Source organism: Martes martes, assembly GCF_963455335.1.
Source record: "Martes martes genome assembly, chromosome: 15".
Classification (NCBI taxonomy): Eukaryota; Metazoa; Chordata; class Mammalia; order Carnivora; family Mustelidae; genus Martes; species Martes martes.
Genome location: NC_137903.1, coordinates 63,207,485 through 63,222,636, shown reverse-complemented (window position 1 = coordinate 63,222,636; position 15,152 = coordinate 63,207,485). Strand labels below are relative to the sequence as shown.

Genomic DNA, 15,152 nt, shown 5'->3' with positions numbered 1-15,152 from the left:
AATTTAGGAAAAAAATTCATTTGCACAAATCCTAAATATTTGAGCAACTTGCTAATTCTTAAAAATATTACGGTTAAAGATGTATGCATTTGAAGAATTCTAGAACCATATGTCAAATATTATAAGCAGGTTAGTTTGTGGTAAAGATGCTTTTATTAGTTTATTGTAAGATGCCGCATCTGTCGTCTTCAATATGGTGTAAAACTATGAAGTGATAACCTTTTGCAACCATCTTGGGAAAGTTGAATATTTTTACTTATTTGGAAGAGTAGAGCTTGTAAGTCGCCTTTAAAAATCTGCCTGGTAACCATTACGAGTGTGTTCACTGTCACCCCGCAGTGCCAGTCAGACCATCAGCTGAAGAGACATTGTACCTGCGGCTGTAGAGCCTTCCCACTCTTAAACTGGAGCCAGGTGTGAAGAAATCCAAGCTTTCCACTATCTTGACTTGTTCTTGACTGTTCTTAACATTCCACAGGAGAAGTTGTGTGGAAGCCCCTAGTACCAGGTCCTTTGGTTAGGAGTCTTCAAAAAACAGTCTTAAGTTATACAAACTGGGACATGTTGTTGTGCTTTGTTGTTGTTTGTAACTTTTTATTTGATATAAATCAAACTTAACAGAGTAGTTGCAGGCTAGCACATGGAGCCTGTGTATTGTTTCCCTAGACCATCAGTTGTTTATTTTTGGTCCTGTTTGCTCTGTCTTTCCCTCCCTCTTGTCCAGCATCTATAGATGTGTGTGTTTTCTCTTTCTGCACCAGACACCAGCAAGTCAGAGATAACTTGCTTCTTTACCCCTAAGTACTTTAGTGTATATATGCTAAGTACCTGGGCATCCTTTTTTGTGTACACAGTATAATCGTCAAAATCAGGAAATGTAACACTGGAAATTGCTATTATGACAATACTGCACGGACCGTATTCAGAAGTGTTCTTTATAGCTCTTTTGCCAATCCCTAGATCACACGCTGCATTTAATTTTTGTGTCTCCTTGGGCTTATGTAATATAGTGCGGTTCCTCTGTCTTTGTCTTTCTTGACCCTACCGTATTTAAAGACGGCTTCTTTTGTAGACCTCTCCTGCACTGGATTTGTCTGCAGAAGCCGTACGTGTCCCTTCTGCGGGCCCCTGATGTCAGCATACTCCTTACAGCGAATGCAAATGCATCATTTTGGTCACTTTGCTTAGGTCTGCTCGTTCCTCCGCCATGAAGTTATATGGGTTTTTTGTTGGTTTGTTTTTGGTTTTTGTTTTGTTTGTTTTTTTACTAACTAGTAAGTAATTTGTGAGGTGTGTCTTGGAGAGTATGTAAATATCTTATTTCTCAGCAGAATTTTACCCAAGAATTCTACTGTCTGTTAGGGTTTCTGGCCCCATTATTCTTTATTTATGAGCTGAAGCGTGCCGTTCTTTTGTATACATTTCTCTTAAACAAATTTTGGTATAACTTTAATTCCATTTTAAGTTAATTTGGTCTTTAATGTTTCATGAGAGATTAATGAGTATGGATGAGGAGAGGTTAAGGGAAGACTCGTATCCCTGTGCCTGGAGAGTCTCAGTGCTATCTTTGCTACAGATTTGTACAGTTTGCTTCCTTTTTCTGTGAAACGTTCTGAGCTAGTTGTAATGTTCAGTCTCAGAAATCAAAAATTTGTCCCTATGAAATAGGATACGATTTGGAAAAGGAGAACAGCTAGAAATAGTCACGCTTATTTTTTTTAGTGGAAAATAGTCTTCGGTAATGTCATCATGTCATCATTTATCATATTCATGTATTCCAAAAGAAGTTTGATTTTAAAAGATTAAGTTTGATTTATGCATGGATTTATTTATGGAGGTTTGTCATTGGATGTCAGAATTCCCTAAGACCTTTCCTTTGGCTGGTTCACTGGTGGTTCAGAAGTTTAGAAGACACACAGTGATCTGGTAATAAACAGATCATTCTTGACTACATAAATGCCTTCTTTTCACTTTATTTTCATAGCATAAGTGATGTATCATCTAAATTAATGAAAGAAGTGTGTGAATATCTTGTGTATTTAATCTCTAAAGGAAAAATCGTGGCAAAATGTATTGTTTTAAAAGGGCACCTGTTGTCTTCTGAAGTTAAATCAGAGCAAATCTCCACCTCTAGGATGTGTTGTGATTCATAAGGTTGAGTCTTTTTGCGTTGTCAACCATGTTAAAAAAATAAATATTCAGACAAAGGGGGAATATATTTTTAAAACATCAAACCTCACCCAAATAAAAAGGCACTCTAATCATTTTGGAAAAATCACAACAGAAATATTGCATCATTTGTTTTAGTCCTAAGAGACTGAACGGGGTCTGTCTGTGTTTTATGTGGGATGTTGTTATGACATTCTTTTTTAAATTATTTGTGCACATGTGTGCATTAGCATGGGGTAGATGGGAGGCTGCTAAAAGATCTATCACTCTTCCATAGTCTTGAGAGTTGTTTCGTCAGTGTTTGCAAGATTGCATACATGTGTTCCTGCTCCTCACCCAAACAGACTCTCTGAATGTCTGAGTGGAGACCAGTTGTTTTAGAATTCTAGCCCAATCTTTGTTTTTCAGACTATGGGGACTCAAGTAGAGGCAATGATATTTTAAGGTTGAAATGAAAGTAGACTGAATTGTTTTCAAATAGATGAAAGGTTATCCTGATTACCTCCTTTGAGTCTGTAACAAATGTGTATTTTTTTAATTTTATTTTATTTTTCCAGTGTTCCAAGATTCATTGTTTATGCACCACACCCAGTGCTCCATGCAATATGTGCCCTCCCTAATACCCACCACCAGGCTCACCCAACCCCCTACCCCCGCCCCTCCAGAACCCTCAGTTTGTTTCTCAGAGTCCATAGCCTCTTGTGCTTCGTCTCCCCCTCCAATTTCCCCCAACAACCTTCTCCTCTCCTTCTCCCAAGGTCCTCTCTGTTATTTATCCTCCACAAGTAAGTGAAACCATATGATGGTTGACTCTCTCAGCTTGAGTTATTTCACTCAGCATCATCTCCTCCAGTCCCGTCCATGTTGATACAAAAGTTGGGTGTTCATCCTTTCTGATGGAGGTGTAATATTCCACAAACATCTGTTTAAAGGTTTATTTTCTGTTGAGTTAGAGACTGACTCTTCAAAATCCTTTTGAAGAACATACTCTAGGTGCCCCCTACTATACAACCAGAATTGATATTTGAAATGAAACTTGCTACCCTTAGATTAGATTCCCTGTGTGTTGTACCAGTGGACAAGACCTAAGGTCCGTTTGTGAAGCCAGAGGCAGAAATTCAGTTCTACGTGAAAGACTGTCTCTAGATGAGAACCAAAACAGTAGAGGAGCTAATCTCAAAAGTGGAGAGCCCCTCGTCACTAGAAATGTTCACACACGGGCCGGGAGACTCAGAATAACTATATGGTGTATAATTTTCATGACTTCATCTCTTGCAGATATTAGGACATTTTGGTATCAGGTGGAGTCAACACCAGTGTCTCCTCCCAAGGCCCACAGAGTACAAACTTGTGGAGTTTCGTTACATAAAATGATGCTGTTTTCGTACATAGCAAATAGGTAAATAAGGAATTTAGAATTGTTTCAGTTTGACTTTGAATCCCCATAGTAATGGAGTGAATCCATTTAAATGATCTAAATGACCAGGGTGGTATTGCTTCTGATAAGAAAACATTAAGCTGTCATGTTTCCCAAGGCCACATGTGAAAAGAAAGTGTAGAGCCAACTTCGTACACTCAGTTGGTCCCGTGTTCATGCTTAGACCCATCAGTAACCAACTTGGAGAACTTGCTCCTAATAGGTGGAGACTTATGGAGACGGTGACTAACAGACAGAGTTATGGTCCCTCCAATTTCTGAACACATAGGTAAATTGAAGAGCATAACAAGTGATGTCAGAGGGACCTGGTGGGGGTGGGAGGGAGTCATCGATTCTAGCCAGGGTCACCCACAGTCTCAACACAGAGTGTGTCTTCAGTGGTTTGTAGGTGTGTCTCAATCAAGTGTGAGATAGGCCAGTTATTAATAACTACCAGTAAGTATGATCTATATAAGACTCGTTCTAGGTTGTCCTTAGAGAAATGTCACAGTCACAGTCTGAAGCACGACCTTCAGTGCTCGAGACTTAGAGATGACTGGTTCCGTTCCTCGCATCATTGTGGTGTGTGGTGGTGGTAATAGTGTCGCAGTAACTATAGCAGACCTATTAGTCTTACAATGCATGAGGCATGTTCCCTTGTATTTTATCCACACTAAATCCCTTGATCTTCACAATGAAGTACATGCTGTTACTGTCCCTCATATTACAGGTGAAAGAACCCAGGGGCACAGGGAGACTATTTACCTTTTTGAAGGTCACAGCTAGTATGTCTTACCTTTTTGCAACCTGTAGACTGTATTTGTCCGTGCAAGTGCCTTGTGTTTGAAAACAATGGCTGGTGGGTGTGAATGGACCAAAAAAACGGATAATCCGTCTTATAGGAATGCTTACATAAGGAGCAAAAAGACCTGTATTGTGCTTTCATTCATTTCAGTTTAAAACCATGTTCACTTCCAAAATCCCTCAGTGGAAGACTGCACCTGCGAAACACCTATTAAAGAAATCATTCAGTTCTGTGGAGTTTTGTTTTGAGATATAAACTGATGAGCTCCAAGCGACCTTAATTTATTCCGCGGGCTAGCACTGCTAAGTCAGCTGTGTCCAACTAAGGTACTGTGGGATGTGTGTGTGTGTGTGTGTGTGTGTGTGTGTGTGTGTGTGTTGTCTCTGTCCTCTTTTATTATATTTATAGGATAAAGGACTACTTTGACATGAATCTGTAGACCTTTAACTTTAGGGATGAGATTTTTCGGAAATCCGTCTTCAGGATAGATAAACACGTATTATAGTTCTCTTAGTGGGCGGCTGAACCTGTGGGTCCGCTGTCGGCAGGACAAGGGTATTGTGAACATTATCCAGAAGTTATCAAGAATTTGTGTGTGTTTATTCGTCATTCTTCCCAGGGCCCATGGCGTACCTTTGCTGCACAGGTTTTCTTGGGCTCTTGTGCTAATAGGCCAAGATGCTAACGTTTCTGGTCTATTTCTGGGCCTGATTCATTACTTCGATTCATTACTTCCCTTTCTTTCCTCACTCTGTTACAGCGTACCTTTTGTCTCTAGCACCACTGCATCTGTTGTCACCATTTGCGAAATTGAATTGGACATTTATTCCAACCTTTCTCCCGTTTGCTGTCTCTGTGGCATTTGACTGGCTGTGTGTCGGTCACCAGCCCGTCAGCTTCCCCGACCGCACTCACGGGCGGTTCTCCTGATGATGACGTCTGACTGTTCTGCTGCTGCTTCTCTCTTCACGGCCTTCTCTTTCCCTGCTTCTGCATCACAGTTGGTGTACCTCAGGCAGGCGCCTTGGCCCGGTCTTCTCACTTAGACCTTTGTCAGGTGATCTCATTCAGTGTTTCCGCTGTCACTCTGATCTGCAGACTCACACCCCCAAGCACGTGGGAGAAACTATTCATGGATGTTCCACTGGCATCTTGAAATGCGGAAAGTTTGAAACCACATTCTTTTCTTTCCCTCTGAAAGCTACCCTTCCTCCTGCATCATCTCTCCTCAGCGTTCCCGAGCTGCAAAGCTAGATGGCATCCGTCCTCCCCCCAACCTCACCTCCCACCTCGGTTCACATTAGAATCACTGCGTGGACTTTTCCTGTGAGTCTGGTTCTTGGAGTGTACTTTTCTCCAAGTACCTCCAAGCAGATGGGCGCATTGGCAGGGAGATTCTGAAAAGGCGCAGTTGATTTTTGAGTCTGTCTCTTCGTGAAGGGGGAGGCTTACTTGCGGACTAGTCAGTCACCAAGCTTTGCTGTTTTTCCGTGAAATGTTTCTTGAACCTGTGCTTTCTTCCGTGTCTGCATGTGATTTTGCTTTTGTCAGTGCATGACCTCATGAGATGTGGCGAAGAGCTTTTTGCTGCTTCTATTTTCATTTTCTGGTTTGGGTTTTTGTTTGCTTTTGTTTCGCTTCTTTGGTGTTTTTTTTCCCCCCCCCACTTTCAAGCGGTGATATGGAGAGGACGGATTTCAACCAAGCAGTATGACTGTCCTCGGTCACTGGCTCCAAGAGTGCTGAGAGGCACAGCGTAGGGTGACAATTTTTTTGATGGCGCGTATTTAGCAGGTGAGGTTTGAGTGTAAAACCAACGTTCAGCTGAGGTCCAGACTGGCAATGATAATAGCTCACCTGGAGGGCCAGTGATGCCGTTTTGTTCTGGGAGCCGTTCCTGAAAATCAAATGCGGAGCCCAATTTCTCTGCTTTTACAAATACTTTAGGAGCATCTTATTGGCTGTGTTGATCTGCTTTAGGTAGCTAGAATGAATTCAGTGTAATGTTTCCAGAAATTGAATTCAGTGTAATGTACAAGCCAGGCTTATCTGGGAAACAACCTGGTGTTAGAAGCAAAAACTTCTGAGTAATCAACTGTTTCTTTTCCTTTGTGTCTGTTATGCGGCTTCATCCAGACTCGTGGAAGCAGGTTCATACTAAAGCAGGTTTATTCTCCAGTGACCTTCGGGACGCTCACAGAAAAGCAGTGACTCTAAACTGATTAACGCTGATTGAACTTGGAGACTTGTATAAGTCACAGCGGGAATAGTCCAATTCCTTAAAAAAACAAACAAACAGAGTGCTCATGGTCATGGTTCATTTTAGAGAGTGCTGTACAGTGTTCTTGCTTTAAACTGACGGTGATAAGATGGTGTTTGCTGTGCCCCCAAACGCGCCAGTCTGTGGTTGGCACTGATGTTTGGGAACCCATTTTCTGGCCAAAATATCTGAGAGATTTTGGCTCTTCCAGTCCTCTGCTGGATTTTTCTTTGTATTTGGAGGCCTAATTCATGCTTGCTAGTATTAGCTCTTTAGCCCAATACGAGATCATTCGGGATTAGGAAGCCTTTAAATCAGACAAAAAGCCAACCTGGTTGGAATTGCTCAGTTATACCAACATCCTTTAACAAATGTTTCTTTAAATTTGGATTTGACTGTAATGCAGATTTTCCAGGAACTCTTTTGTTTTAGATTCTTAATAATGTTTCCAAATGACTCTTCAAGTTTGTAAGATTATAGCCCTTGGTGTGGGTTTTTTTTATAAGTTTACATAGTCACATACCCGTTTTGAAGATGATAAGTAATAACCAGGATGATCTTATAAACCACGATGTACTACAGTTAAGAGAAGAATGGGGCCCAGTCTTACAAAGAAATTTCCTTGTTCCTAAGGCCCCTGGGTGGCTCAGTTGTTTAAGCAGCCAACTCTTGATTTCGGCTCAGGTCATGATCTCAGGGTCATGGGATTGAGCCCCGTGTTGGACTCTGTGCTTAACAGCGAGTCTGCCTGAGATTCTCTCTCTCCCTCTGCCCCTCGCCCCCCACACACTCTCTCTGTTTCTCAAATAAGTAAATTAAAAAAAAAAAAAAGAAATTTCCTTAGTCCTTGTCACATTGAACATATTCATATGCGTTATTGAATATATTAGATGTATATAAGAATTATATCTCTATATAAGTATATATAAACTCTACAATGTGACATTTTATTTTTATACTTATCCAGCAGTCTCTTCCGTCTTAATATGGTGACTAAGTAAAACGACAGTCGCCTACAAATACATGGTGTATCACTATGAAGAGCTTTGGAAATTTGGATTGGGTTTTTGTATGTTTTGCATGAGACTTATGTGATGTTTCAAATGAGTCACAACTGGAGAATTAATATCCAGATTAAGGAAAGTCATAATTATTGACATTGTTGAAAGGGCTTTTTTCACACAGGATTTTAGTGTTTCCTCAGTCTTGTGAATGCTAAGCACACAGAGGAGAATAGGACAATCCTTGACTTCAGGGGATACAAAATAAAAGTAAATCAGAGACAAAGATGTGTAAACAAATAAGTGGCATGAAATAACATCATTAATAGCTATGGGGTGGGGTTTTTTTTGAGAGTTTTTCAGCAGCTCAAATCTCAGCACTCAAGTGCAACATCTTCATCATCCCAATTTCTGGTCAAGGCTCAGATAATTCAAGGAGCAAGCCCAAGATCACATAGCTACTGGTAGAACTAGGCTTGAATCCAGATCTTTTATCCAAAGATTTGTTTTTGTCTTCTATCATTCACTCATGTTGTACAGAGCAAGGAAGTACGAAGTTCAAGGGGTGATAGTTGAAACTTGGGATGGATAAGTTGAAGTTCAGCATTTGGTTCTGAGGGGTCAGAGTGTATCAGACGAGTGAATAGTATATGTAGGGTGTGGAGAAATTGGGATAGATATGACATTTTGAAAATTAAGAAAAAGTTGTGTCAGGAGGGTCTCATTCGTTTATGTATTCATTTAACAGATAATTGTTGGATGCCTATTGCTTAATAGAGGATGTGAGTAAATGGAGAATGGTAGGAGATCAGGGTCCTCCAAGAGTGGAATTTCTCTGTAACTCAGTATAGACTTGAAGTATTTTTTAACTGATTTTTTAAAATTACATAAGTAATTATGGAAATATATCTGGAGTATTTAATTATTTTATTATTTTTTATTGAGGGGATGTGGAGGGAGAGAATCTCAAGGAGGCTCCACTCCCAGTACAGAGCCTTCCATGGGGCTCAGTCTCACAACACTGAGATCATGACCTGAGTCTAAATCAAGAGTTGGACACTTGACCATCAGAACTACTCAGGTGCCCCATATCTGGAGTGTTTTAAAGCAAACTCCAGATGTATCATTCCATAGGAGATGAACAGTAGAGAGAGATTTCTGCACAATATGTAGTTGAAAATTCCAGCAATTAGAACGGCTCAGTAAGGAAGAAGTGTCCTGGTTGGGAAATGAATAGAAATCACTGGAAACACTGAGATACAGGCATTTTTCTGTGGCCTTCTGGAAGGAAGATAGTAAATGAGATGAGATTGTCAGGAAATGACTGTAGAGAGCATCTAGAGCTAAAACTCTACTTAGTTCTTACTGCGTACATGAAAATCTACTATAAGTGAAGGTGCAAAGAGAAGAAATGAAAAAATAGTTTTTGCTGAGATTTGTATTAAAAATAGTAAGTTCATAAGAATAGGCCAGGGACATTTATAAAATCAAGTGAAAATTAAAATAAAACTTTCTGGGGCGCCTGGGTGGCTCAGTGGGTTGGGCCTCTGCCTTCAGCTCAGGTCATGGTCTCAGGGTCCTGGGATCGAGCCCCACGTCGGGGGGCTCTGCTCAGCGGGGAGCCTGCTTCCCCCCCCTCCCTCTGCCTGCCACTCTGCCTACTTGTGATCTCTGTCTGTCAAATAAATAATATCTTTAAAAAATATAACTTTCCCTCAATTTTTTAACATTTTAGGTATTTTACTTCTTCCTTCCCTGTTATAGATTCTGTCATTTCAAAGTTACTGAGTACGTATGAAGACCTAGAGAAATGTTGGCGCATTTTGGAAGACTTTGCTATGGACCGTCTTTGCTCTCACTCTGCTTTCCTCACTAGTGAAAGCCTCCTTGGGTCACCAGATCCATCAGATTAACTTCTGCAAGTGCCTAGTCTGAGGGTCTTTTTATAGCTCGCTAGACCTCTGGACAGAGTGTTGTGTCATGAAGGCAAAGACCGTTATTACCTTCATTTTCTAGTAAAAAATGGCAGATGAAACAATTGTGACTAATGTCAAAATATAAATGTTCCTTGCCTCAGGCTTTTAAGTTTTGAAACTCAGACCGAGTGGAAAACCAGATCCCCCCTGCCCTTTTTTTTTATGTTGGCGTCGGCCATTAGACACTAGACTACTAGTATTTTACATTTCTTGTTGGAATTGGAAAATCATTAAAGACTGTATGGTTTTATAGAAGGCAAGCCCTGAGGACAGGGTGACATACAGTGTTATATTAGTTGTGGGTGTACAATACAGTGAATCAACAATTCTCTGCATGGCTCAGTGCTCATTGTGGTAAGCATTGTTACCATCTGTCACCACATGACGTTAGTACAATATTATTGACTATATGTCCTATGCTGTACCCTGTATCCCCATGTCTTAGTTATTGTATAACTGGAAGATGGTACCTCTTAATTCACCTATTTCACCTGTCGCCCCACCCAACCTTTCCTCTGACAACCATCAGTTTGTTCTCTGTATTTGAGAGTCTGTTTGTTTTTGTTCATGTGTTCATTTTAATTCTACATCTAAGTAAAATTGTGTGGTATTTGTCTTTCTCTGTATTATTTCACTTAGCATAGTCCCATCCAAGTCCAAGCATATTGTTACAAATGGCAAGAATGTATTCTTTGTATAGCGGAGTAATAGCCACTGTGTGCACACATATTTACACACTCACCCCCACGTCTTCTTTACCCATTCCTCTTAAGCTACGAGAAGGAGCATGGATCTGTGAAAGACTGGTGGTGGGGTTAAGTTAAGAGACTTTCAGGGTAGCCCAGTGAAGAACGATGAAGGCATTTGTACCAGCATAAAGCAGGAATGGAGAGGACAGGCAGATTCCAGAAGCATTTAGGAGGTAAACAAACAGGATATTGGGATAAGGAGAGGAAGTCGGTAGCTCTCCTGCTTTGGTATCAGGTCATGGTACCACCAACAGGAGAGTAAATAAGGGAGGCAGCAAGGCTGTGATGAGTTCTACTTGAAAATGTTGATCTGTATGGAAGTTTAAGTACGAGTCTAAAGATACAAGATACTGGACGAGGGCTGTGGGTTGGCCAGTCACGAGCTGTCGAGACACTGCTCTGGCCGAGTGAGGAGTGCTGGGGAGCATGGACAGAGAGAACCCCACATGTGTCCAGCTGGTCTTAAATCTTACTGGGCCTAATTGTCCTTATATTTGGTGGGAAGAATGGGTGCTAACAGGACACCCCCCCACCCTTATGCTCCTGCTTAGACAAGCTGATAACCTGGAGGGAAAAGAAAACTATGTTTTAATAAGAGAAAGACAATATTTTAAAGAGTGCAAAGTCTCCTTGAGGAATTAATTGGCAGCCTTGCCTTAAGAATTGTAATTCCTGATTCAGATGTTTATCTGTCCTAGGTTTTGCCTTTCATATACATGCTTTTTAATTTTGAGGTTTTTGCCAGTATCACCATCATGGCAGGAATTTCTTCAGAAATTTTCTTAGAAGTCCTTCTCCATGAACCCTTAATTAAACCTTGTTGCCCCTGTAGTCTACTAAGCATTTATGATGACGTGGACATAGAAAATAAGCTGTCGAGTCAGATCGGGATTTCATTTATGGGTCTGCTGCTTATCATCTGCTGCAGCAAATAAGTCGCCCTGAGCCTTGATTTCCTCACCTATAAAATGGGATAATGTCCACGTTCACTAACGAACTTATTCTGAAGGTGAAGTTAACTAATAGGTTAAAAGTATCTGCCGAGTAATAGATGCTCTGTAAGTACTGATTTCTGTACGAACATCAGCGCCACAGTTGTTACTTGTCATTTCTCGTAAATGAGGACTTTCATCGGGCAAACACCTGTGTTGGAAGTCCGTGGATAGTAACAAGGATGATGATGATAGCAGGTACCGACACCTTGCTTTACACGGTCTGCCAGGCGCCATTTGAACGCTTTGTATCTATTAACTGATGTGATCCTCACGACAGCCCCGAGAGGCAGACGCCCGTGATGTGCCCATTCTACAGATGAGGCTGAAGGGGGCTCAGCGCTTCAGGGACCCTCCTACGTTTGCAGTTTGGCAGTGACCAAACTTGGATTGTGGATTCTTAAGAACTTTTTACAGTTCCCCCAAAGTGAAGCCTCGATCATAGGCTTCTTATGTCAGTATTTGGATATTTCCAAAGCATGTATCGAATGTATATCAATTAGCGTGGCTAACGGATTTTTCACATTAGCTAATGTGTTTTAAAAATGGTTTTAATGCTCCACTGATACTGTGACGTTCTAAACGGTCTGCTTTCAGCCTGTGAAGTGGAGGCGGGGAAAGTATTCCAGGTGTCCTCAAAAGAGCACGTCCAGCCCTTCAAAGAGAACATGGAACAGTTTATCATTCAAGGTAAGTTCCAAAAAGACATGTCGCGTTTCCCTTCTTTTTCAGCCGAAAGGTAGGTAGAAGGCATTTTTTAAAATATGCATTGGTTTAAAGGGGATTATTTTGACATAACAGAGAAATAAATGATGTTTAATCATGAGTCACACAGCTGTGAGAGGCTAGCAATTTGGTACACACCCTATTATAGATAATTCTCGTTAGTATTGATCTTTAATTAATGGCAGTGCATTAATAGTGCCTATTTACAAAGATGTTAAAATTTTATGCTTTTTGTGAGCGGATAATTAGATATGCTTCAAGTTTTAACTGTGCTTATGACTTCAGTTCAACTTGGTATCTATATTGCTTCTTAAAACACTGGGCCAAAAAACAAAGTACATTGATGTTTTCCAGATCTTCAAACATTACATTGTATTTTTTGTAGGATGTATAAATACCTCTACATACTTAGTGCCTTCTTTCAGAAAACTTAAAAACGTAATAAATATCGTCTTATTGACTCCTCCCATGACAGAAGCAGGGATGAAAAATTTCAGAAAATATTAAAGAAAAGAAATTTTGAAGGGAGAAAATGTCTTTTAAAAATGTCTTGCTATTTTAACACATTGCAACTTACAATTATATCAAAGCGTTCGCTGCTCAAAACATTTCTGCTGGGGAATATCACGTCTCCTCTGAAGATCGGATTTGGGTCGCGCCATGCTCTGAGAAAGTTCTTGCTGTCAGGAATCCTCCTGGAGGCTGACATGGCTTGAGACCGAGGCCAAGGGGCACTCGGAAGACTGGCTCCGTCCTCTGTTTATCAGGCTACAGTTTTTATGGGTTGTTGACGTGTCATTAATGATGATTTACAATGAATTCCAGTCACACTGGAATTCGATTAAATGTTAAACGTAGTTTTTTTTTCAGATGGGAAAATACTATTTAATCACTTAAGAGAATCATGAAGATTGAAACAGAACTTTGGTCAGATTCATAAATCAAAGTGATAGTCATTTCTAAAATCCCAGGTCCAGATTTTCGAGTGGAAAATCTACTTAGTAATTTCTAAATAGTCTTTGGGATAAAATCAGAGTCCTGTAGTTGGTTACATATTAGAGGACTCTGTAAGCTCTCTATATTCTTTTTTTTTTTTTAAGATTTTATTTATTTATTTGACAGAGAGAGAGATCACAAGTAGGCAGAGAGGCAGGCAGAGAGAGAGGGAGAAGCAGGCTCCCCGCTGAGCAGAGAGCCCCATGTGGGGCTCGATCCCAGGACCCCGAGATCATGACCTGAACCGAAGGCAGAGGCTTAACCCACTGAGCCACCCAGGCGCCCCTCTCTATATTCTCAATGATGAATAAAAATGAGTCTTGCTTTCTTCATTCATCAGGGTTTTAGGATCAAGAACATGCAATTTGGGAGAACAATATAAGTGAAGGATGAGACACTCTTTTTGCTTATGGGATAAAGGAGTCCTTAATTCATTAACTCAGTAAAGAACGAATGAGTCTGTCTTCATGGCTCTTCTTCTAGCACTTTCAGATACCTTTTTTATTTTATCTCTGTCCTATTCAAGTGTTCTGATTACATGTTCATTGCAAAAAAAAAAAAAATGAATACCCCTGATCTGCTCAGACATTCTTTTGAGTACTGAGTTATAGCAGTGAATAAGAAAGTACATTACCCAGAAGACAGACAATGACAATAGCAAATTCTTTGGGACATCTTATATAGATGAGTTATGTCAGAATGTGGAGAAAAGGGTCCAGCTTTAAACATGAGTGCGTATAAGCCTATATTCAATGACATGTAGTGAAAACAACGGATTTCAAAATGTTTCTCTTAAGATAAGGATTTATGAATGTAGCCATTTTTCTTGGTCCCATAATCCTTCTAGTTATCAGGACTAAATTCTGCAATTAGGTTTATACTCTGAAAAGTGCATTCTACCTTAGCACAAATAATATATGCCAAATCTTTGCTCATAACTAGGCTTTCCTCAGTAATAAAATAGTATTCTTACATTAACCTCTGTGCTCAAATTACCTTACATGCGTATATTAATGTTTTTATATATCCCATTAAAGTCTTTTTTTAAAAATCCCATCAAAGTATTTTTTAAATGTGCCATATTTCAAAATCTAAAATCTCTCTCCAGACATTCAAGAGGCTGTGCTAAATACTGGCCAAACATGTTTATTGCGTTAGCTCTCACAACGTAATAGAAACATCTTATCCTCATCGCTCGGCCATTGTGTGGTCTGTGGGACACGTGCTAACAGCCTGTGGGTTTTATCTAGCCCGCGATGCACTGATTCACGCACTGTGGTACCCCCTGTCTTCCCAGTTCTTCTCAAGCCAGATTTTATGGTCTGGGCCCAAACATCTCTTTCTTGGGAATGTCCTCACCCCTGCTCTGAAAGAGGCAAATTTACAGAACCGAGTCCCACCCCTGCAAGGCGTTCATTGGTTGTAATGGTGCCGGCTCTGTACCATCTGCAGGAGAATCGAAGTACTCAGTAATATTAACACCAATAACTAATGTGTTTGAATAGTGCTATGATCTCCACCCAGCATTGTACTCTTTATAACGCTTACTGCTGTCTGCAGTTCTGTTATGTATTTGTGCCTCTACAATGTAACCTCCATGAAGAAGGCAGCCTTGTTGGGTTCCTGACCATCCCTATACGTAGAACAGCACGTAGCGTGTTGTACGCATGGTCTTGCCCACCCGACTACACCCAACAACCCTCATTAAGCCCATCTCTTTGCTTTCTCCATATTTACACCAGAGCAGCTCAACTTTTTTGAAGGCGGGAGGGTCCTTAACGCCAAATGGTATCACTTGAAAGTCCTGACCAGAGACCTGCTGTTAAAACTCATTTCTAGTCAGCACTTCACAAGATGGTCCTTGCAAATTTGGTTTTCTCGCAATTTCTGAGATTTATTCCTCTGGGCTCCTCTCAAACTTCCACAGTCTTTCTCTTCTGCTTCCTCCTTCCTCTGATGATGACCTCATTTTCTCCTGGGGTGAGAAATCAGATGATGTCATACAGAAGCTCCCACACCTCCCCACCACCACATCTACAACCCTGGCTCGGGAACTCGGTC

General features: G+C 40.7%; 1 protein-coding gene across 2 annotated transcripts in view; it reads left to right on the top strand.

Moving 5' to 3' along the window:
• Nucleotides 1-15,152, top strand: part of FMN2 (formin 2) — a gene marked incomplete at its 5' end in the record, with an annotated part of 369,568 nt that overhangs the window by 247,895 nt on the left and 106,521 nt on the right. The window contains one exon of one of the 2 annotated variants that reach the window (XM_080825183.1): nt 11,967-12,059. The exons of the other annotated variant lie outside the window; for it this stretch is intronic. Coding sequence (XP_080681309.1) covers nt 11,967-12,059 — 93 coding nt within the window. The remainder of the gene's footprint in view (nt 1-11,966; nt 12,060-15,152) is intronic. 2 annotated transcript variants of the gene reach the window in all.